The 22,415-nt window shown below is 42.9% G+C and overlaps 2 protein-coding genes across 2 annotated transcripts in view; one reads left to right on the forward strand and one right to left on the reverse strand.

Annotated features, from left to right (window-relative positions):
* The window catches only part of pes (pescadillo), a 276,479-nt gene that overhangs the window by 192,556 nt on the left and 61,508 nt on the right, over window positions 1-22,415 (reverse strand). The window lies entirely within an intron of this gene.
* LOC129709443 (rasGAP-activating-like protein 1) overlaps window positions 2,608-22,415 on the forward strand; it is a 125,773-nt gene continuing 105,965 nt past the window's right edge. Inside the window, exons 1-3 of the mRNA XM_055655845.1 lie at window positions 2,608-3,570; window positions 3,662-3,718; window positions 18,433-18,546. Coding sequence (XP_055511820.1) covers window positions 3,506-3,570; window positions 3,662-3,718; window positions 18,433-18,546 — 236 coding nt within the window. The 5' untranslated portion in view covers window positions 2,608-3,505. The remainder of the gene's footprint in view (window positions 3,571-3,661; window positions 3,719-18,432; window positions 18,547-22,415) is intronic.

A 22,415-nucleotide genomic window follows, 5' to 3' on the forward strand; every position in this document is an offset into this window, starting at 1 on the left:
ACCGCCCTGCTCCTATACTCAAATCCTTTTGGTATGAAAAGATAATACAGGAAGTCATTGGAATGGGCACCACACACCTTCCCAAAAAATAATCCATTATATTCCTGATCTACTGCCCGAGCATGAATGTGATGTATTATCAGAAAGGGCAATGTGTGCTGCACTTGATTTAATTAATATTCTTATGTCCTGTGGGATATCCTTCTATTCTCTGGGGAAACCTGTCTCCTTCAGCAGCTAGAGGGTGTTGACATTTCACACAAGATTTGTCAAACTCCAGTCCAACTGCCGGCTGGCCTATAATGAGTGTACATTAGGCAGCTGTTGTCTGCACTCTTCTGAATTCTATTTGTCAATTTTATTCATTAAAGCTGTTTTAAAATTCAGGGCTGGTGCAGTACAGACAAACGAAAGTACTCCAATTATTGCCAAAAATCATTGAATGTAAAATGGCAACTGTACAAATACAGATCTTGGAAAAAGGTAGATTTGCTTGTGTATTCTTCATCAGCAACGATAGTGACATTTAAGCTTTTGGATAAGCAGGTGGATACAGAGGGATGTGGATTATGCACAGGTAGATAAAAGATGGTCTTGGTATCATGATCAACACAAGCATTGTGGGCCGAAGGGCCTGTTCTTGTGTTGTACTGTTCTATGTTCTAGAAACATACATAGAACATAGAACAGTACAGCACAGAACCTGGCCCTTCGGCCCACAATGTCCATGATGCCAAGTTAAACTAATCTCCTTTGCCTGCAGGTGAACGATATCCCTCCATTCCCTGCATATCCATGTGCCTCTCTGAAAGTTCCCTAAATATTGCCATCACATTTGGCAGCGCATTCCAAGCACCCACCACTCTCTTTATAAAATATTTGCCTGGCACATCTTTCTCCCATCCTGCACGTTCTGCTACTGTGGAGTTTGCACGTTCTCCCTGAGACCACCTGGGTTTTCTCCGGGTGCTCCTGTTTCCTCACTAATTCCCAAGATGTGCTGGTTTGGAGGTTAATTGGCCCTCAGTGTGTAGGATAGAATTAGTGTTTGGGTGATCGATGGTTAACACGGACTTGGTGGGCTGAAGGATCTGTTTCCAAGCTGTATGTCGAAACTTAAATAAACCTAACTCAACAAAGCCTCATTAATGCAATGTGTTTTTTTTTAATTGAAAGATACAGCAGGCCCTACTGCCCAACGAGTCCACAACCACACTAGATCTATGTTATCCCACTTCTCAGTCACTCTCTACACACTAGGGGTAAATTACAGGCCAATTAACCTACAAACACACGTCTTTGGGATGTGTACGGAAACTGGAGCAACCAGGGGAAACCCACGTAACCACGGGGAGAACGTGCAAACGCCTGCACGAGGTCACCATCGATCCAGGGTCGCTGGCACTGCGAGGCAGTAGCACTACCTGCTGTACCACTGTACCGCCTCATCAGAAAGTGCAAAGTCGTGTTTTGTTTCTGACGACATGAACTTTATGAATCAGTCCTGTCTTATTCTGAACAACGACTTCTTCCTGCCACAGTAATTCACTGTCAGGCTCCGATGGACAACTATCAATGCGTGTCCTTAGACAATGCTTTGAGGTCTTCCTGCCCCGTCACTCTCAATGTCCTTTACTCTGAGGGCAGCCAAGTTAGGTCTTTGTTCGTGGTTCTGTGGAGAAGCAGCACGCAGTCAATTCTTATTCAAATGCCAGCAGTCAGTTTAACAATCCAGTTGTGGCCACAGGTACTACTTACTCATAGATGGAATAATCAACCTACAAACACCCGAGCCTGCCATGAGACTGATCAACTCATGACTTCTGAGTCTAAGGGCATAAGAGGCATGGATACCCAGATTGAGATCTCCAGGAATATTTTTCTCTATCATGTTAACAAAGGTGAGTCACAGCATTCTTTAGTTTAGTTTAGCGATACAGCGCAGAAATAGACCCTTCAGTGCACCAAGTCCACGCTGACCAGCTAGCCCTACACACACTAGGGGCAATTTACAATTTTACCGAGCCAATTAACCCATAAACCTGTACGTCTTTGGTGAGTGGGAGGAAACCGGAGATCCCGGAGAAAACCTACACAGGTCATGGGGAGAACGTACAGATTCCGTAGACACAGCATCCATAGTCAGGATCGAACCTGGATCTCTGGCGCGGTAAGGCCGCAACTCTATGCTGCGCCACTATGCCGCCCATAAGTTTGACCAAGTTATAGGAGCAGGATTGGGCCATTCGGCCCATCGAGTCTGCTCCGCCATTTGATCGTGGCTGGCCTATTTCCCCCTCTTAACCCCATCAGTTTTGATTTAGTTTTAGTTTTACAGGTACAGTGTGGAAACTGGCCCTTCGACCCACCGAGTCCGTGCAGACCAACGATCACTCGTACGTTAGTTCTATCCTACACACTACGGACAAATTACAGAAGCCAATTAACCTACATTGCACATTTATGTACAATGACTTGATTGGACAGCATGCAAAACAAAGCTTTTCACTGTGACAATAATAAGTCCCGATCCGAAACGCCATCTATCCGTGTTCTCCAGAGATAGACACAAAATGCTGAAGTAACTCAGCGGGTCAGGCAGCATTTCTGGAGAAAATGAATCATTGACGTTTCGGGTCGAGACCCTTCTTCAGACCGAGAGTCAGGGGGAGAGGGAAACTAGAGATATGAAAAGGTATAAAGAACAAATGAATGAAAGGTTTGAAAAGAACAAATCAAAGCCAGTAACAATGACCAAGGACAGTTGGAGCACACAATGGTCCATTGTTGATAACGAGAGGATGCAAAAAGTGAAGATGGTGCCTGACCTGCTGAATTACTCCAGCATTTTGGGTCCTTTTTTTAAAATAATAATTAACCTAAATCTAAAATTACAACAATAAACCAACCAATAATGGAATTCACTGCAACTTTAGAGCTTGCTTTATTAGTGATGTGCTGTAATAATTGTTTTCTTAAGTCTGATAGGGGAGTAGCACTCAATTCCTTCTCAATACCCACTGTCCGATGGCTCTAATGTTGTTTAGCCTGAACAGAATTGTCGCCAATGCCTCTGCAACCCGCCGTGCCACCGGTAGGAGGCAGACATGCTCTCCACTCCAATGCTGAGCATATATTCCTTTACCTCGCAAGCTTTTAAAGTCTTGCCCGTGGCTGCTTTCATTCAAACACTGCCAAATCACACACACACACACACACACAGCACACGCATTTCAGCGGCTTCAAGTTGTGGGCGTGAAGCAGAGCGGCGGGGCAAGTTGAAGTGTGGGAGGGAGGCGACCTGGTGGAGGTGTTCGTCTGTGTCTCAGTCTTGGCTTCATTGATTGACTTGGTGGATTTGCAGAGGCGGGGAGAAGGGATTCCCGTGTCTCTTGCAGGAGTCAGCGCTCGGCGGCGGCTGACGAGGGGATGAATGCAACAAGGTCCAAGTGCTGTCACATCGCCTTATAAATAAAGAAATAAACTTTGCATTGGCGCATCCGTCATGGCTAGGAACACCACCTTGTATTTTCGTCTTATCGAGGGAAGAAATTTGCCAGCAAAGGACGTGTAAGTTTCCTGTCTTGTGCATCTTCCATTGCAACCGACACTGTGTACAGGTGGACTAATGGTTTATTCATTCTGGTGCGTTTTGTTTCAGATCTGGTACCAGTGATCCTTACTGCCTGATCAAGGTGGATAATGAAGTGGTGGCGAGGTGAGTGGGATATTACAGTGGCTATGTGTGTGAGGGTCCGCCATGTGTCTAATTGGGGGAGATTAGGCTGTAGAAGTCTCTCGCCCATCTGTTGCATTTCGAGGAACACTCTATGATTCGCACGGAAGTGTGTTAATGTACTGTGATTTCTCCGCTCGCATTCCTTGCCTTATACTACCCACGCTGTCTTTACGGATACCTGGTTTCTGTGTGGACAGGTTCGACTGCAGAGAACACGCTGCAGTTTCAGTTTTATCCAAGACTTTCCCCACACCCCCGGTCACCCCTTCTTCTCCCGCCCCGCAGAAGGTGCAGATGCTTGAAAACAAGCACCGCCAGCCTCAGGAACAGCTTTCCCCCCCTCCATTATCAGGTTTCTGAACAGTCCATCCATGAGCTGGGGTACTGTCCAATTCACCTCTACCCCATTGTGGACTTTGGACTGTGTCTATAGAACTGATGCAAGAATGACATTCTGCACTATGTGTCTCTCCCTTTGCTCTACCTATTGTACGTGTTGAACTTCTTACACCCATGCATGTTTAGTGATACAGCAATGGAAACAGGCCCTTCGGCCCACTGAGTCCATGCTGACCGTAGATCACCGGTTTGCACTAGTTTTACCTCACTTTCTCATCCACTCCCTACACACTTGGGGACAATTTACAGAGGCCAAGTAGCCTACACACCTGCACGTCTTTGGATGTGGGAGGAAACCAGAGCACCCGGGGAAAACCCACGCAGTCACAGGGAGAATGTGCAAACTCCACACAGACAGCAGCCGAGGTCAGGATTGCACACGGGTCTCTGATGTTGTGAGGCAGCGGCTCTACCATCTGCGCCCCTGTGCTGGAGCAAAGGAATGTGATGGGTGGCACGGTGGCACATTTAGTGGAGCTCCAGTTTCCCCACACATTCCAAAGACATTTGGGTTTGTAGGTTAATTGGACACTAAAAATTTCCTCTGGATGAAAAAGTGGGATAACATAGAACTAGTGTGATCGATGATCAGCATGGATCCGGTGGGCCGAAGGGCCTGTTCCCATGTTGCATCTCTAAATTAAACTAGACTGCCCAACCTGTATCCAAAGTCCAGCTGAGTTCACCATTTGGTTCAGATCCGAGAAGACGTATATTTAGGAATCAAGACAAGTTGTGCCCTCAAAATATTGGTCAACAAACATTGGCTAACAATGTCAAACTAAATCTCTGTTCCTTATAATTGCTGCACTGTACTGCACATTCAGTGGATGACCTCGGAGGTCCAGATGCGTAAAATATTAGCCAAGGAGAGTGTTGGGCAGCTCTCTTTCTCTCACCACAGATGCTGCTTGACCTGCTGAGTATTTCCTGCATGCTCTGTTTTTATTTTAAATTTCTCTCTTCTATTGGTTTTAGCTTTTTTTAATTTTTTTTAATTTTTATTAGAAGTACAGTAAATTACATTAATACACATCACATATATCTTATTACATTTTGTTGTACCACTTCGTTTTTTGAGCTTTAAAAAAAGGTAGAAATAAAAGAATTAAGGAAAGTGAGCAAGAGTCGTGAAGGTGCAGGAAAGTGTTGGGAGAAGAAAGCCCCTTAGGGAAGAAATTAGAGAAGGAAGTAAAGAAAGGAAATAAGACCCTAGAAAGAAAAGAAAAAGGGAAAAACAACAACAACACAAAACTCCGCAAAAAAAGATATACCAACCGTGTTTTTATTAAAAAATTATTTTATACCCCCCGTTACCAGATCCTGGTACAATTTATATTTTAAGTTACTATTGCACCTTATGCTTGTAATAGTTCCGTAAATGCAGACCACGCCTTTTGGAAGTGGTCTGCTTTGCCTGCTAGGAGGAGTCTCATCTCTTCCCAGTGTAGTGTTTCGAACATGTTTGAAATCCACATTTTTATTGTTGGTATTGGAGCATTTTTCCAAAATTTGAGTATAAGCTTTTTTCCCATTATTAGCCCGTAATTAAGTAAGTTCTTTTGAAACACATTTAATTCGGGGTTACCTTCCGATATTCCAAAAATGATCCATTCTGCTTTTGGTACAAGTTTTATTTTAAATAATTTTGTGAAGATTTCAAATATTTCATTCCAGAATTTTTGAATTTTTATACAGAAAACAAAAGAGTGCGCTATGTTAGCTTCTTGTGACTGACATTTATCACAAATGGGTGAAACATTGGGGAAAAGTTTATTTATTTTAGTTTTTGAATAATATAGTCTATGTAATGTTTTATATTGGATTAGAGTATGTCGTACATTGATCGAGCATTTATGCACATATAGTAAGTGTTTATCCCAGCTCTCTTTTGAAATTTTTATAGCTAGTTCTTGTTCCCAGTCTCTTCTAATACCATCGGTTGTAGGTATTTCTATACTTAAAATAATGTTATATAAGTATGATATTAGATTTGCAGATTCAGCCTTTGTCTTCAAGGCTTCATCCAATAAGTCTGGGGGCATGTTATGATAGTCTTTTGTGTATTTTTTCAGATAGTCACGGATTTGAAGATATTTAAAATATTGATTATTTTATCAAATTATATTTCAGTTGTAATTGTTGAAATGATAATAATTTTCCTAATTCATACAAGTCTCTGAGCGTTTTGATTCCCATTCTTTCCCATTGTGTAAATGATTTATCTATAATTGAGGGTTTAAACAACGGGTTATTGACTAATTGGCATTAAAAGATAGATTTCTTAATTTTAGATTCTGTTTTATTTGTTTCCAAGTTCTAATTGTACTATGTATCATTGGATTTTTATTATAATTTTTGTTATTCAGATTCATTGGTGAGAGGAGAGTCGCTCCTGTATTACCCGGAGCACAGTCCTCTCTCTCCATTACAATCCAATCCACCTGCTGGGCAGAGTTGTCCAGCAGGTGAATCATATTTTTAATATTTACTGCCCAATTACAGTACATAAAGTTAGGGAGCGCTAGACCACCCATCTTATTGGTTTTAGCTTGTGGATAAATATAACACTATCTAGTTACTGAGAAGTAATGCCTTTAATAGATTGATTATTGTGAACCTGTTTCAACTCCTTCGTGGGCTGTTCAGCTCAGAAGTAAATAGCTGCCCAATAAACATGCACTCGAGCTAACAACAAAACACAGTCCTGAGATTCACTGCTGAGATTACAATTGTCCAATTTTCTTAAGTACTTTGTGACAAGGTCACCTAGAGGAATCACTCATACTTCTTAATGTTCACCAGGTGAATGGCATTTTGTTTTATAAGACCCATTTTGCTTATAATAGTACTTATCTTAATTGGACTTCAGTTTCTGTTTCTGAGCAAAACAAACATATGCAAGATTTCTACAAAATGCTGGAGTAACTCAGCGGGACAGGCAGCATCTCTGGTTAGAAGGAATGGGTGATATTTTGGATGGAGATCCTTCTTCAGACTCAAAAGAAAGGTCTTGACCTTGAAACGTCAGTCATTCCTTCTCTCCATGGATGCTGCCTGTGCCGCTGAGTTACTCCAGCATTTGTGCCTCTCTTCGGTTCAAGCCAGCATCTGCAGTTGCTTCCTGCACATATATAAGATTTCATTCCTTTCAGGTAACCTAAAATTCAGATATTTACAAATAGTACTAAACCCTACGTATACACCACATAGAATGTGTGGGGAACTCTTCCAACAAACTGGTTTATGTTAGTACACAAAAATGCTGGAGAAACTCAGCGGGTGCAGCAGCATCTATGGAGCGAAGGAAATAGGCAACGTTTCGGGCCAGCCCGAAACGTTGCCTATTTCCTTCGCTCCATAGATGCTGTTGCACCCGCTGAGTTTCTGCAGCATTTTTGTGTACCTTCGATTTTCCAGCATCTGCAGTTCCTTCTTAAACACAATGGTTTATGTTAGTGCTCAGGGAGAACTTATCAAATTTTATGTTTTTTAGTTTAGTTGATTATTAATGTCACGTGTACCGAGGTACAGTGAAAAGCTTTTTGTTGTCGCGTGCTATCCAGTCAGTGGAAAGACTATACATGATTACAATTAAACAGTCCATAGTGATGAAGGGAATACGTATAAAGTCCGATTAAAGATAGTCAGATGGTCTCCAGTGGGGTGAATGGTAGGTTAGGACTGTTCTCTAGTTGGTGATAGGAAAGTTAGATATTTTCCTCCACCCGTCTGCACCCTTTAAAATATTGAATGACTTTGAAGTTTTAGTTTAGTTTACAGATAGAGGATGGAAACAGGCCCTTTGGCCCACCATGTCCTCACCGACCAATGATATCCCTTACACTAGTTCTGTCCTACACTCTTGGGCCAATTTTACGGAAACCGATCAACATACGAGCAGCACATCTTTGGAATGTGGGATGAAACGGGAGCATCCGGAGTAAACCCATGCGGCCACAGGGCGAACGTACAAACTCCGCGCAGACATCACCTGTAGTCGGGATCATCTCTACCACTGCACCACTGAACCACAAATTTACAATGTGTGCATCTTAAAGATTTATTTTTAAATGACTTTTAGATCTGCAGGCTGAATATCTCAAATTTGTTTTCCGAATTATGTGCCATGTATAGTGGTGGAGGCAGATACAATAGTCGGGTTTAAGAGGCTTTTACCTAGGCATGTAGATATGAAGGGAATGGAGGGATATGGACCATGTGTACGCAGAGGAGATTTGTTTAGCTTGGCATGATGTTTGGCTTGGACATTGTGAGCTGAAGGATCTGTTTCTGTGCTGTACTATTCTATGCTTCATAGATATAATGAGTAACAGTTGACCTTATATCAAATTAAGTATTGAACATACCAAGCAGATCTATATGTTTCCTGGAAGATCAGCTATAAGTTTGATGAATGTTGGAGTAAGCTCGAGTAAATGACCTACTCCTGCTGCTAGATGTTACGTTCTTAACTGCATATGAACAATCTCTTAGTCCATGGGTCCAAAAATTCAGATATTTACAAATAGTATAAACGCCTCCACATACACCACGTAGAATGCAAAACACCTTCATCTCTCCACTGTCTATTCAGAAACAGTTAATTTTCACAGTTAATTGGGGCAGCGGTAGAGTAGCTATCTTACGGTGCCAGAGACCCGGATTTGATCCTGACTAAGGGTGCTGCCTCTATAGAGTTTGTACGTTCTCTCTGTGACAGCGTGGGTTTTTCCTGGGTGCTCCGGTTTCCTCCCACACTCCAAAGACGTACAGGTTTGCGGGTTAATTTGGCTTCAGTTAAAAAAAAAATTGTAAATGATCCCTAGCATGTAGGATAGTGCAGTGCATGGGAATAACTGGTTGGCGCGGATTCGGTCGGCCGAAGGGCCTGTTTCTGCACTGTATCTCTAAGCTAAACTAAATCTGCAGATCATCAGCAGCCTGTATTTCTATAGTGCCATTTACAGAGTATATTGTTTATTGATGCCTCACAGTACAGTCATCAAACAAAATCTGATGCTAACCTTCGTGAGACAATATTAGGATGGATGAAAGAGGAGACGCAAGGAACTGCAGATGCTGGTGTACAAACTAAAACAATAAGTGCTGGAGTAACTCAGGTCAGACAGCATCTCTGGAGATAAAGGATGGGTGACGTTTCGGATTGGGACCATTTTTCAGACGTCTTGAGTCCAAAGAAGGGTCTCAATCCGAAACATTAGCCATCCTTTGTCTCCAGAGATGCTTCCTGACCTGTTGAATTACTTCAGCACTGTGTGTATAACTGTAGAACATACAGCACAGGAACACATTTTAGCTCACAATGACTGTCAAACATGATGCTAAGACCAACTCCTGTCTGCCTGTACATGACCTATATTCTTCCATTCCCTGCATATCAGTGTGCCTATCCAAACACCTCTTAAATGTGGTTGCCTCTTAACTATCTCCACAATGCAGACGCAACAAAGGACTGACAACAAATTCCAACATTGCCAGTCAGGTCCACATTCTGTGAACAGATAAAAAATTCGACAAACAGAAATCAAATCAAAAGTCTTGTAGCATAGCAAGTTATCGGCAGCTGGAGACTATATTTTCGGTGCATAGTTATCATCAGAGCTGAAAAATTATGATACACAAACAGAAAACAGACAGTGAAAATATGTATTTCTTCCTCTGTATCCACTCTCACACTTATGGTACAGACAGGGTAGACAGTCAGAACCTTTTCCCCCAGGGTGGAAATGTCAAACACTAATGGGCGTAGCTTTAAGGTGAAAGGGGCAAAGTTGAAAGGAGATGTGCAGGGTAAGTTTTTTTTAACATATTGGGTGGTGGGTGCCTGGAATGTGCTGCCACGGGGTTGTGGTGGAGGCAGATATGATAGCGCGGTTTAAGATGTTTTTAGATGGGCACGTGGTTATGCTGGGAATGGAGGGATATGAATCACGTGCAGGCGGAGGAGATTGGTTTATCTTGCCTTCATGTTCGGCACAGACAGAGTGGGTTGAAGGGCCTTTTTCTGTACTGTATCATTCAAAGTTGTTTTAGTTTGCATTGATTGTGAGGGTGGCTTGTTTTACTTTTCTGATTGTCCACTGTTTCCTGCAGAATTTGCATTGACTCTCTCTTAACGCATGAATATACATTTTTAATACTTATCACACGGGGCGGCACGGTGGCACAGCAGTAGAGTTTCGGCTTTACAGCGCCAGAGACCCGGGTTCCATGAGAGTGCCGTCTACGGAGTTTGTTTATGTTCTCCCCGTGACCGCGTGGGTTTACCCCAGGGGCTTCGGTTTCCATCCACACTCCAAAGACGTGCAGGTTTGTGGGTTAATTGTAAATTGTCCCTAGTATGTTGGATAGTGCTAGTGTACGGCGATCACTGGTCGGCATGGACTTGATGGGCCGAAGGGCCTGTTTCTGTGCTGTTTCTTTAAAACTAAATTAAACTAAAAGGCAACGTGCCATTGCTAAAGACTTGTTGCAAGGATGATGTGCCACAGGCCATTTGAGAAGGAAGTGGATTAATTCATTGACTTTGTTACCGTCACGTCTTGTGCAATTTTGAGTTTGTGAGTTTGTTAAAGTATGTGCCATTAATCTCCTGAATTTGGCGAAATTGCCCCTTGCATCATCATCAGCTCTACCAGCTGTGCCACTTTTGAAACAATAGTAAAGTATCATCGAATCATTGAACCTTTTGAAAAAAATGTCTTTAGACAGAATGTTTCCATTTGAAGTTGTAAATAGTGTAAGCAAGATTAGTAGGTAATGCACAATGTTTTTGATACCTGTAGTGGTATTAAGTATTGGGGTAAACTGAGATAAGTGTTTAATTATGTTTTTTTGAAAAAAATTGTTTTGAGGTGTATGTCAACCACAACTAATCTCGCAGATGATGTTGATAGAAGCATTGCACCAATATATATATGCTCTTGTTCAAGAAGGAACTGCAGATGCTGGAAAATCGAAGGTAGACAAAATTGCTGGAGAAACTCAGCGGGTGAAGAAGTTTCGCCGAGCCTGAAGAGGTTTCGGCCTGAAACGTTGCCTATTTCCTTCGCTCCACAGATGCTGCCGCACCCGCTGAGTTTCTCCAGCAATTTTGTCAATATATGCTCTTATTCTTCTAATTGAATGGATGCATGCAGTTTAGGTGGAGACCACTGTTTCTGGCATAGGGTGCGTTTACAATTGAAGCGAAACAAGTTACTCTTTTCAGGGTTCTTAAAACTGGTAACTAGAATAGTGATTTCTTTGCTTTTCTTTACTTTTTCTTTGCTCTTTGTGTTTCATCATTTGTGCATGCTTTGCCTCCTGACATTGGACTTTGGAGCAAGATCTTGTAGAGATCATGTGAAAAACACAAAGGAATAAATTGACAGAATTCTGCCCTGCTTTTTAATGATCATTTTTATGTTCTGAGGATATGATGGGGATGTCCCTCACATGGGGAGGGCTGCAACCTTGGATGTGAACTAAAATGTCAACATGCTGTTGGGGAGAGGGTTGCGGGAGCTAATTTTTTTCCTACCGGGTCTGTTTTTGAGACCACACTTTCTACTGATAATATTTATGTTTTGAAGAGAATAGTTTAGTTTTAGTTTAGATATACAGTGTGGAAACATTTCCTTTGACTCGCCGGGTCCATGCTGATCAGTGATCACCCCGTACACTAGCGCTATCTTACACACTAGGGACCATTTACAATTTTATTTACCGAAGCCAATTATGCTACAAACCTGTATGCCTTTGGAGCATGGGATGAAACCGGAGCACCTGGAGGAAACCCACGCGGTCAAAGAGGGAACGTACAAGATACCTACAGGCGCGTGGCCACTAAGATATTCTGTCCGTGGTCCCCTCCATATTTTGATGGCTATTTCCGTGCCTGACAGGTGTTGTCCGAGGAGCGCTGGCCTTCCTTCCCACCTCCTCTGCCCCTTCCCCTCTCTCTCTCTTGTACGCTCCCATTATCCCCTCCCTTCCTCATCTACTCTCCCCTCCATCAATTCATCCTGCACTGATCTCCCTAAACACCTCGCATTGATTCTCCCGTCACTCCCCATCAATCCTACACTGCTCCCCCAATTCATCCTGTACTGACCCCCCTTCCCATCCATCCTGCACTGCTCTGCCCTTTCATCCTGCACTGCTCCCCCCCCATCCATCCTGCACAGATCCCCCCCCACTGCGCGCTCTCTCCCCTCACAATTTTACCTACTCAACCAACACGCACTAATTCCCCTTCCTCAATCCATCCAATCTGCACCGATTGCCTTCTCAAGCCCCACCCCCCTCCCCTCCCCTCCCCCCCCACCACATCTATCCATCCTGCACTGATTCATACACCCCCCCCCCCCCCCCCCCCCCCGACCCTATTGTGCTGGAAATGTCTTCAGAGCTAACATTGACCATTTTTGAAAACGGAATGCAATCAAATATGTTTTAATTCCCAATGTTATTATTTGTTTTAATCCATAAAGATGGATTAATTAAATTGTGAACACGTGAAACATTGAAACCGCAGTGTTTGATTGTCACTGACACGTTATTACAGAATTCATTTTAACGGTAAATCAATGCTCTATATATGAAGTATCAGTACCTTAGTTATTTAATGAGCAACATTCGCAACTATACGTTGGATTTATCAAGGTTTACTTCTACAGTCAGTCATATACATCACAAATTTGATCGGGAGATATTTCAGTTGAAATTTTAACGTTAATTCTGAAGTGAGAATGATGGAAACAGCGTTTATCAACAATTTAAAAAAAAATTGTTGCTTACAAACTGGGTATCTTCATTGCCACATACATCTAATCTGAATGTCTGGTTATGTGGCGTCTTTACACCTTTAAATATATTACCAAAATAACATTTGCTGCATTTATGTCCTTTGGCCATCTCTTGCTAGTTAGTGTAATGTTTAACCTGTCAGATAGGTATAATCAGTTTTAACAGCTATTATCATAAAATGCCTTTAGAAAATTTCTTGCAACCTGTATATTTTGTTGTGGATAAATTATGTGAGAAGCGAGAGTGTTTCTGTACCAATAGCAATAACAACCTATGCTATGGCCATGTCATGGTAATTTTCAGTCCTTCACAGAAAACATGCTTGCGTCAATCTGTAGTGTGCATGGTTAAGCATATATGTTATCAAGTTCCAGGATTTATTGACACAGGTTGATCATACGCTGAATAATCCAACCATATTTTTGTTTGGAAGTGGAAAGAAATAATAAAAATTGCATTCATTGCAATGTGTAAAAAGAGTTGAGATACCGTATTATAATTTTGTTGCATGTCATTGTCGTATATATCATGTCTTGATTGGTGAATATGTTAGTTTGTGACTTTATTTGAAGCAGAAATAATATGTGAATGTTTCATTGAGCATAATTCCGACTGGTAACTGCGCACTTTGTCCGAGCACGCGTCATGCAAGCCGTCTTAAATGACCACCTAAACTGTCATTTGGCCATCTAAAAAGCTGCCAAGGTTGCCCGGCTGGCAACAGGGATAAAAGTTAAGTATTAAGTGGGTTAACAGAACTAGTGTGACCAGGCTATCGATAGCCAGTGTGGATTCAGTGGGCCGAAGGACCTGTTTCCACAATCAGTCAATCTCCCGGTTTTTAAGTTGAATGGGAAATCAATGTCCAAATTCAGCGGTTACAATGAACTCGCAGAGATTAAGCGGGAGGTGATTTTATTTGTAAAGTTAATTGTGGAGTACACCTCTGCCAGCTCTGTGGTGATGCACAATTCATTGGCAAATCCTCACAGCTTGTTACTGGTTGATTTTCACATTAATAACACGAGTGTCACTCAGATGCCATTAGCTTTTAAGGCCAATATATTTAATGTTTCCAATCTACACATAAAAAGACTGAAAAATGACAGTCTTCACAACCTGATAATTTGAGGTTATTTCCTTCGAACATTTATGTCAACACCATTGAATGGAAGTGTGTGAAGTCATCTTTTTTTATTTATAACCCATCCATAAAGTCGGCGTTTATTCACAATGCAAATTTATTAAACTTGTGGCATAAGTGTAAGGGCATTTGAACATAGGGCAGTACAGTACTGGTACAGGCCCTTCAGCCCACAATGTCAGTGCTGAACATGAGGCCAAAATCAACTCTTATCTGCTTGCACATATTCCTCCATTCCCTGCATATCCATGTGCCTATCCAAAAGTCTCATAAATGCCACTATTGTATCTGCCTCCATCCACCACCACCACCAGGAGCAGGGCTGACGAGGTGCAGGTGAGTTGATCCAATAGCCACTAATTGGACGCAGCTGTTTCTCCTCTGACTGTGGCCACGGCTCAGTCCGGGGTTCCGGAGTTTTCCGGCAGCCGGGCGCTGTTTGTGGTGCTCCTCCCGTCTGCCGGAGCGGTCCTGAGGGAGGATGGGCCGTCACACCTTCCATACACATTGAGTTTGTATATTCACAGAGTCACGGTGCAATTCTCGTTACATTACACTCAGCCAGACGCTGAAGGTGACGTTAACTTTAGACATACGTACAAGGAGTAATGTGTTCATATAAAGCGAGACATGATGAGATCATTTCTTGCTAAGCAGTAAAACATGATTCTGTACTCCATTTTAATGCTCTTTTAATTATATATATGTTGGAATAGTACGTAGAAAGAGAGTTTGCTGAAAATACTTACTGTTTTATCCAGGGTTGTGGAATCAAAAACTGGAGGACATAGGTCTAAGGTGTGAGGGAAAAGATTTGGTTTAGTTTAGTTTATTGACACATGTACCGAGTGAAAACATTTTTTGTTGCGTGCTATCCTGTCAGCAGAAAGACTATACATGATTACCATTAAGCCGCTCACAGTGTGCAGTTACAAAATAAAGGGAATAACGTTTAGTGCAAGATAAAGCCCAATAAAGTCAGATTAAAAATAGTTCGAAGGTTGCCAATGAGGTAGATAGGAAGTCAGGACCGCTCCCTAGTTGGTGATAGAATGGTTCAAGGGCCTGTCCACTAAGGTGACTTTTCAGCGACTGTCTTTGACCTTCAAGCTCGAGGGCATTCGCCTGAAAAACCTCGGCTGGATCGACCGTCAGCGATGAAACATGGCGACCTTCTTTTACCCGCGGGTATTGAAAAAAACGCCGTGACCTAGCTGGGGCCTCGAGTACACGGGGACTACTCACGAGCATGAAGGAGAGTTACAAAGACCTCCTAGGACCTCGTGTCGACCATGCTGCGAGTATGAGTCGAGGGCAAACTCTTCTAAACTTGCGAATTAGGTCGCCGCAGTGAAACCGGCCTTTCAGTTGCCTGTTAACAGCTGGGAAGAAACTGCCCCTGAATGTGGAGATATGCCATTTCACAATCTGAGGGGCAGCTTTTTCACACAGAGGGTGGTGGGTATATGGAACAAGCTGCCAGGGGAATTACTGTAGTTGAGACATGTACTATAAGAGCATTGGACAGGTACATGGTAGGAAAGTTATAGAGGAATATCAGGGAAAAGTGAATAGCAGGCCTTTCTGCCCACCGAGTCCATGCTGTCCATCGATCACCCATTCCCACTAGTTTTATGTAATCCCAATTTCACATCCATTCTCTGCACACTAGGGGCAACTTTACAGAGTTCAATTAACCTACAACCCCCCCCCCCAAAGAGGAGACCGAGCACCCAGAGGAAACCCACGTGGTCACATGGTGAATGTGCAAACTCTGCACAGACAGCAACGAGGTGTGGATCGAACTGAGTCTCTTGCGCTGTGAGGCAGCAGCTCTACCAACTGCACCACTGTGCAATAAAGAGTATGCTGGGAATACAGAGCAGTTTGGGGGAAGTCCATGGAGATAGAAACAGAAATGTCAACAAAACGAAGGAGATGGTTGTCGACTTCAGGAGGACGCAGCCAAAGCATACACCCCTCAACATCAGTGGCACTGCAGTGGAGAGAGTGGAGAGCATAAAATTCCTCGGTGTGCAGATTACAGACAGCCTCACCAGGTCCAGGAAAACCACTGGCACCGTCAAACGGGCCCATCAGCGACTACACTTCCTGAGGAAACTAAAACAGGCCTCACTCCCCACCAACATCCTCAGGACTTTCTACAGGGTAGTGGATCTACAGGGGCACGGTGGAGTCTGTACTCACGTACTGCATAAATACGTGGTACTCCAACTGCAACTGCTCGGACAGGAAGGCTCTGCAGAGGGTAGTGAGGGGAGCAGAGAGGATCATTGGCGTCTCCCTACCCTCGGTACAAGAACTGTTCCAGAGCCGCTGTCTGAAAAAAGCTCAGAGAATTGCTAAGGACAAACTGAACCGCCTCCACATACACCTGGATCTCCTGCCATCAGGCAAGAGATATCGAAGCATCAAAGCCCGGACTACAAAACTGCTAAACAGCTTCCTACCACAGGCTGTGAGGCTGCTAAACAGTCACTCTGTACTCACAGTCATTTGATTCTGCGGCTGGCACGGACACTTTAATAACTGGCACTGGCCACTCAAATCAGCTGCCCCGGACATTTTTATGATTGGTTTATTGTATTTTAACGTTGTGTTTTTACCTGCTTTTAACTATTTATACTGTTCCATCAGGGACTGGATTGTTTTTAGTGTTATTATGTGTGAAATGTTTTAAATTTCATGTGCGATGCTCCGCTATTCCCTGGGAAACGTCTTTTCATTTTGCACTGTACAACTGTTGCTTGCAAGATGACAATAAAGGTTGATTGATTGATTGATTGATTGATTGATTAATATTTTGGGTCAATGCCCCTACATTACGCATTGCCTCATATCCTAAGTATTTCAGCTTTGCAATAACTGCAATTTTTTTGTTACTTGTTGATGCTTTTCCATTTGCAAATATTGAAATGGTCTGTAATCAATAGTCTGAAGAAGGGGCCCAACTGAGAGATGCTGCCTGACCTGCTTAGTTACTCTTGTAACCCAGCATTTTTTTTTTGCATCTTTTGGGTGTGATTGCATGGGGGTAAAGAAGCTGATTAATTTCTAAATGATACAATGATCATGTGTAGAAGATGTCCCTTTTTGAAGGTGAAGATAGACATAAAGTGCAGGAGTAACTCAGAGGGTTAGAAGCATCTCTGGAGAAAAAGGATGGGTGGCGTTTTAAGGCGGGACCCTTCTTCAGACTGAAAGTACAGGAGGGTAGTGCGCTAATACCCTTGAATCCAGACAGCATTCTGGTGCCCCTCATCTGCACCCCACTCCCCCCCCCCCCCCCTCTAATCTTCAGGTTGCCTGTCTGTCAGACTTCTAATGGTCCCGGAATGTGATGTTGCCACTTTAATCATAGAAGGTCCGTAATGAGATATTCTCCGCCCTTCGAATATTCAGAGTCCATCTGTTACTCGCTTTGTTCAAGGTGTGCATCATCTGTTAGCAGATTTAATGAATGTGCTGTTTTACATCATGCTCCATGCACTCTCAATGTGTTTACAATTTTCACCCATTAACTAATTCATAACATTAATTTCTCTCGAGCGGTATTTGCAGCTGCAATCATATTCCCAGCAAAAGTATTCAAACGCTACACTTTTTTATAATCTGATGTCATTACGATAAAAATGACCTGTTTGGTCTCAACTGAGAATATTTGAAGATACAGAAATTTGGGACCATTCCACCAAAAACCCCATCTAAAAGCCCTCTTTCACACCCGTACTGCATAGGTCTGAAGAAGGGCCCTGACATAAAAGTGTTGTATGTCCATTCCCACCGCAGATGCTGCCTGACCCACCGAGTTCCTCCAGCCTTTTGTGGGGTTTTTTTTTGCTCAAGATCCCAGCATCTGTAGTTGTATCACCACAAATAAATTGTACACTTTCAATATAGGTTTTAAGTAGATGTGTTTGGGCAGTTACAGCATCATAGGGTCAGAGCTAACCAGAGCAAGAGGACATACATTTAGAAACGTGATGGGGAGGAATAGTGTTAATGTGCTGGTCGGCGCGGACCCGGTGGGCCGAAGGGCCTGTTTCCATGCTGTATCTCTAAACTAAATTAAACTATAAATAAGGTTTTCATTCAGTGACCTGTTCAATGATTGCTACCTCTGGTCCTCAGTCATATGTCCAAGGCTCAGATAAGATTACCTTTGTACGCCAGATCTAATTTTAGCACTGTGGCCTGATTTAATGATGGGGGAGATGTTAGTTGAGTCAAGCAGAAAGAAAAGGAGAGGATGAGTTGTCTCTGACAGCAGTCCATAGGTTTGCACCATTCTGATTTCTACTCTTCTCATATTTAGAACTGCAACAGTATGGAGGGACCTGAATCCATTCTGGGGTGAAGAATATACTCTCCACCTGCCCATGGGCTTTCACAACCTCTCGTTTTATGTCATGGACGAAGACACAATTGGGTAAGTCAGCCTTCAACTATTGGCAAGTCTTCAAGACTTTACAATAAAGGCCCTACTGTTTCTCAATTTCTAATTGTTCTCGAACTAACTCTTGAGAAGAACACTGATGATTCCTAAGGATTTTAGAGAGACATTTCTCTTTGTTTTTTCAGTGCAATTTCAGGAGATATATTGTAATTTTTGATTAAAATAATCAAAATGCTGAAGGAACTTGAAGCTGTTATCTCTCTGAATAAGGAAATGGCAGATGAGTTGAACAGGTACTTTGGATCCGTCTTCACTCAGGAGGACACAAATAATCTTCCTGATATACTAGTAGCCAGAGGATCTGGGGTGACGGAGGAACGGAAGGAAATCTACATTAGGCAGGAAATGGTGTTGGGTAGACTGATGGGACTGAATGCTGATAAATCCCCAGGGCCTGATGGTCTGCATCCAAAGCTACTTAGGGAAGTGGCTCTAGAAATCGTGGATGCATTGGTGATAATTTCCCAATGTTCTCTAGATTCAGGATCAGTTCCTGTGGATTGGAGGGTAGCTAATGTTATCCCACTTTTTAAGAAAGGTGGGAGAGAGAAAACGGGGAATTATAGACCAGTTTAGCCTGACATCAGTGGTGGGGAAGATGCTAGAGTCAATTATAAAAGATGAAATAGCGGCACATTTGGATAGCAGTAACAGGATCGGTCCTAGTCAGCTCAGATTTACGAAGGGGAAATCATGCTTGACTAATCTTCTGGAATTTTTTGAGAATGTAACTAGGAAAATGGACAAGGGAGAACCAGTGGATGTAGTGTACCTGGTCTTTCAGAAAACATTTGCTAAGGTCCCACAGAGGAGATTAGTGGGCAAAATTAGGGCACATGGTATTGGGGGTAGCGTGCTGACATGGATAGAAAATTGGTTGGCAGACAAGACAAGAGTAGGGATTAACGGGTCCCTTTCAGAATGGCAGGCAGTGACTAGTGGGGTACCGCAAGGCTCGGTGCTGGGACCGCAGCTATTTACAATATACATCAATGATTTAGATGAAGGGATTCAAAGTAACATTCGCAAGTTTGCAGATGACACAAAGCTGGGTGGCAGTGTGAACTGTGAAGAGGATGCTATGAGAATGCAGAGTGACTTGGACAGGATGGGTGAGTGGGCGGATGCATGCCAGGTGCAATTTAATGTGGATAAATGTGAGGTTATCCACTTTGGTAGCAAAAACAGGAAGGCAGATTACTATGTAAATGGTGTCAAGTTGGGAAAAGGGGATGTACAATGGGATCTGGGGGTCCTTGTTCATCAGTCAATGAAAGTAAACATGAGGGTACAGCAGGCAGTGATGAAAGCGAATGGCATGTTGGCCTTTATAACAAGAGGAGTTGAGTGTAGGAGCAAAGAGGTCCGTCTTCAGTTGTATAAGGCCCTAGTGAGACCACACCTGGAGTATTGTGTGCATTTTTGGTCCCCTATTTTAAATTTAAATAACGGGGGGGAAGGGAAAGAAGGGTCTTAGTTTAATTTACATAGACACAAAATGCTGGAGTGACAACGGGTCAGGCAGCATCTCTAGAGCCAAGGAATAGGCGACGTTTTGGTGCGAGAACCTTCCTCAGATACCCGATTTGAGTTTCGACCCAAAATATCACCTTTTCTTTTTCTCCAGAGATGCTATCTGACTGGCTGAGTTACTCCAGCATTTTGTGTCGATCTTTGGTGTAAATCAGCAATTGCAGTTCCTTCCGACATATTTAGTTTAGTTTAGAGATACAGCTTGGAAACATACCCTTCGCTCAACGTGTCTGCACCGACCAATGATCACCTAGTTCTAGCCTACACACTAGAGACAATTTACAGAAGCCAATTAACCTACAAACCTGTGACAAGCTCTAGCTGCATGCTAACCAGCTAGCAGAAAGACTGTACATTATTACAATCGAGCTGTTCACAGTGTACAGATACATGGTAAAAAGGATTAACATTTATTGCAAGATAAAGTCCAGTAAAGTCCAATTAAAGTCCGATTAAGTTTTGAGATTCAGGTTTGTGTGACGATTGCAAGGTTCAGCAGTGAGTCAGTGTCTAAATCTGGTTGAAGTCTAAGGTCAGGAACATTTTAAACAAAAAGTGAATTATGCCCAAAATAAATGGGACAAATGCTGGTGTACCTCAGGGGGTCAGGCAGCATCTCTAGAGCAAAGGAATAAGTGACGTTACGGGTCGAGACCTTCTTCAGAGATACTGTCTGACCCGCTGAGTTACTCCAACACTTTGTGTCTGTTTTTGTAACCCAGCATCTGCATTTCCTTGCATCTGAGTTATGTCTATTCTTTTCACCCTGGTGAATGTAGTCTGTGACCTACCAGCTGGGTGATTGGTTCTAACTTCAAAAATCCGTTGTCTGTCACTAAATCTTGCTGTCACTGCGGTATACCATTAATTCAGGCAGGCAAAAGCCTTTGGGAGCTTGCAATCGTTTCAGAACACCATCAAACATTTTTCAAGCAGGTTTATTTTGGATTATTAGACAAAAGGAAAATACTGCAGATGCTGAAATTCTGAAAAAAAAGATAATGCTGGAAATGTTTGGCAGGACTGCCAGCATCTGCGGAGAGAGAAAAACAAGGCCCGGGTTTCTGATCTCAAATTTTAGAGCTACATCAAGAAAACGGGCCCTTTGATCATTGAACCTAGAACCGAGATGAGAGATTATAGATCAGTAGATCAATAATGCTTTAATAATTGTTACATGTGCAAAAACACGGTGAAATTCATTTTCGAGTTGTCAGATTTGGTGCCATTTCCATGCGCTAGGTTTTATGGAGCAGCACCTGATCCTGGCGAGCCATGGATCGTTCAACATACCGATGTTCCTTGTCTCACCCGGCCACCTTTGTGCCAGAGGGAAGCCTCCTGCAGCTGACCTTGAGGGTGCAGATGGTCAGACACTGGTTCCCTTTTATACCGGCCTATGCTCAATGGAACGTAAAACAGTGCAGCACAGGAACAGGCCCTTTGGCCCACAATATCCCTCCATTCCCTTTTTCTTATAGAAACTTACAAAATTCTTAAGGGGTTGGACAGGCTAGATGCAGGAAGATTGTTCCCGATGTTGGGGAAGTCCAGAACAAGGGGTCACAGCTTAAGGATAAGGGAGAAATCTTTTAGGACCGAGATGAGAAAAACATTTTTCACACAGAGAGTGAATCTCTGCCACAGAAGGTAGTTGAGGCCAGTTCATTGGCTATATTTAAAAGGGATTTATATCTGGCCCTTGTGGCTAAAGGTATCAGGGGGTATGGAGAGAAGGCAGGTACAGGATACTGAATTGGATGATCAGCCATGATCATATTGAATAGCGGTGCGGGCTCGAAGGGCTGAATGTCCTACTCCTGCACCCATTCTCCATGTTTCTATTCCCTGCATATCCCACATGGATAAGTGTGGAATGGAGGGATAAGAATCATGTGCAGGCAGAGAGAGTTGGTCTTGAAATCACAACATGATTCCTCTATTCCCTGCTTATCCATGTGTTGATCCAAAAGTCTCTTAGATGCCATGTTCATATCTGCCTCCACCACTATCCCTGGCAGCACATTCCAGGCACACAGCACCCTCTGTGTAAAAAAAAGAATTCCCCCGCATACCTTTCACATGGGATTATACATTCCTCGTGAGCATTGTTTTGATATAATGAAAAGATAACCATCACCTTGTAACCATGTGACTTTTCTCCAGGTGCTCCAGTTTCCTCCCACATCTCAAAAGTTTGTAGGTAAATTGGCCATCTGTACATTGCCCCTAGCGTGTAGGAAATGGATGAGAAAGTCGGACAACATAGAACTAGTGTGAATGGATGGTCGATGGTTGGCGTGGACTCA

The sequence above is a fragment of the Leucoraja erinacea genome, chromosome 25 (assembly GCF_028641065.1).
Source record: "Leucoraja erinacea ecotype New England chromosome 25, Leri_hhj_1, whole genome shotgun sequence".
Taxonomy (NCBI): domain Eukaryota; kingdom Metazoa; phylum Chordata; class Chondrichthyes; order Rajiformes; family Rajidae; genus Leucoraja; species Leucoraja erinaceus.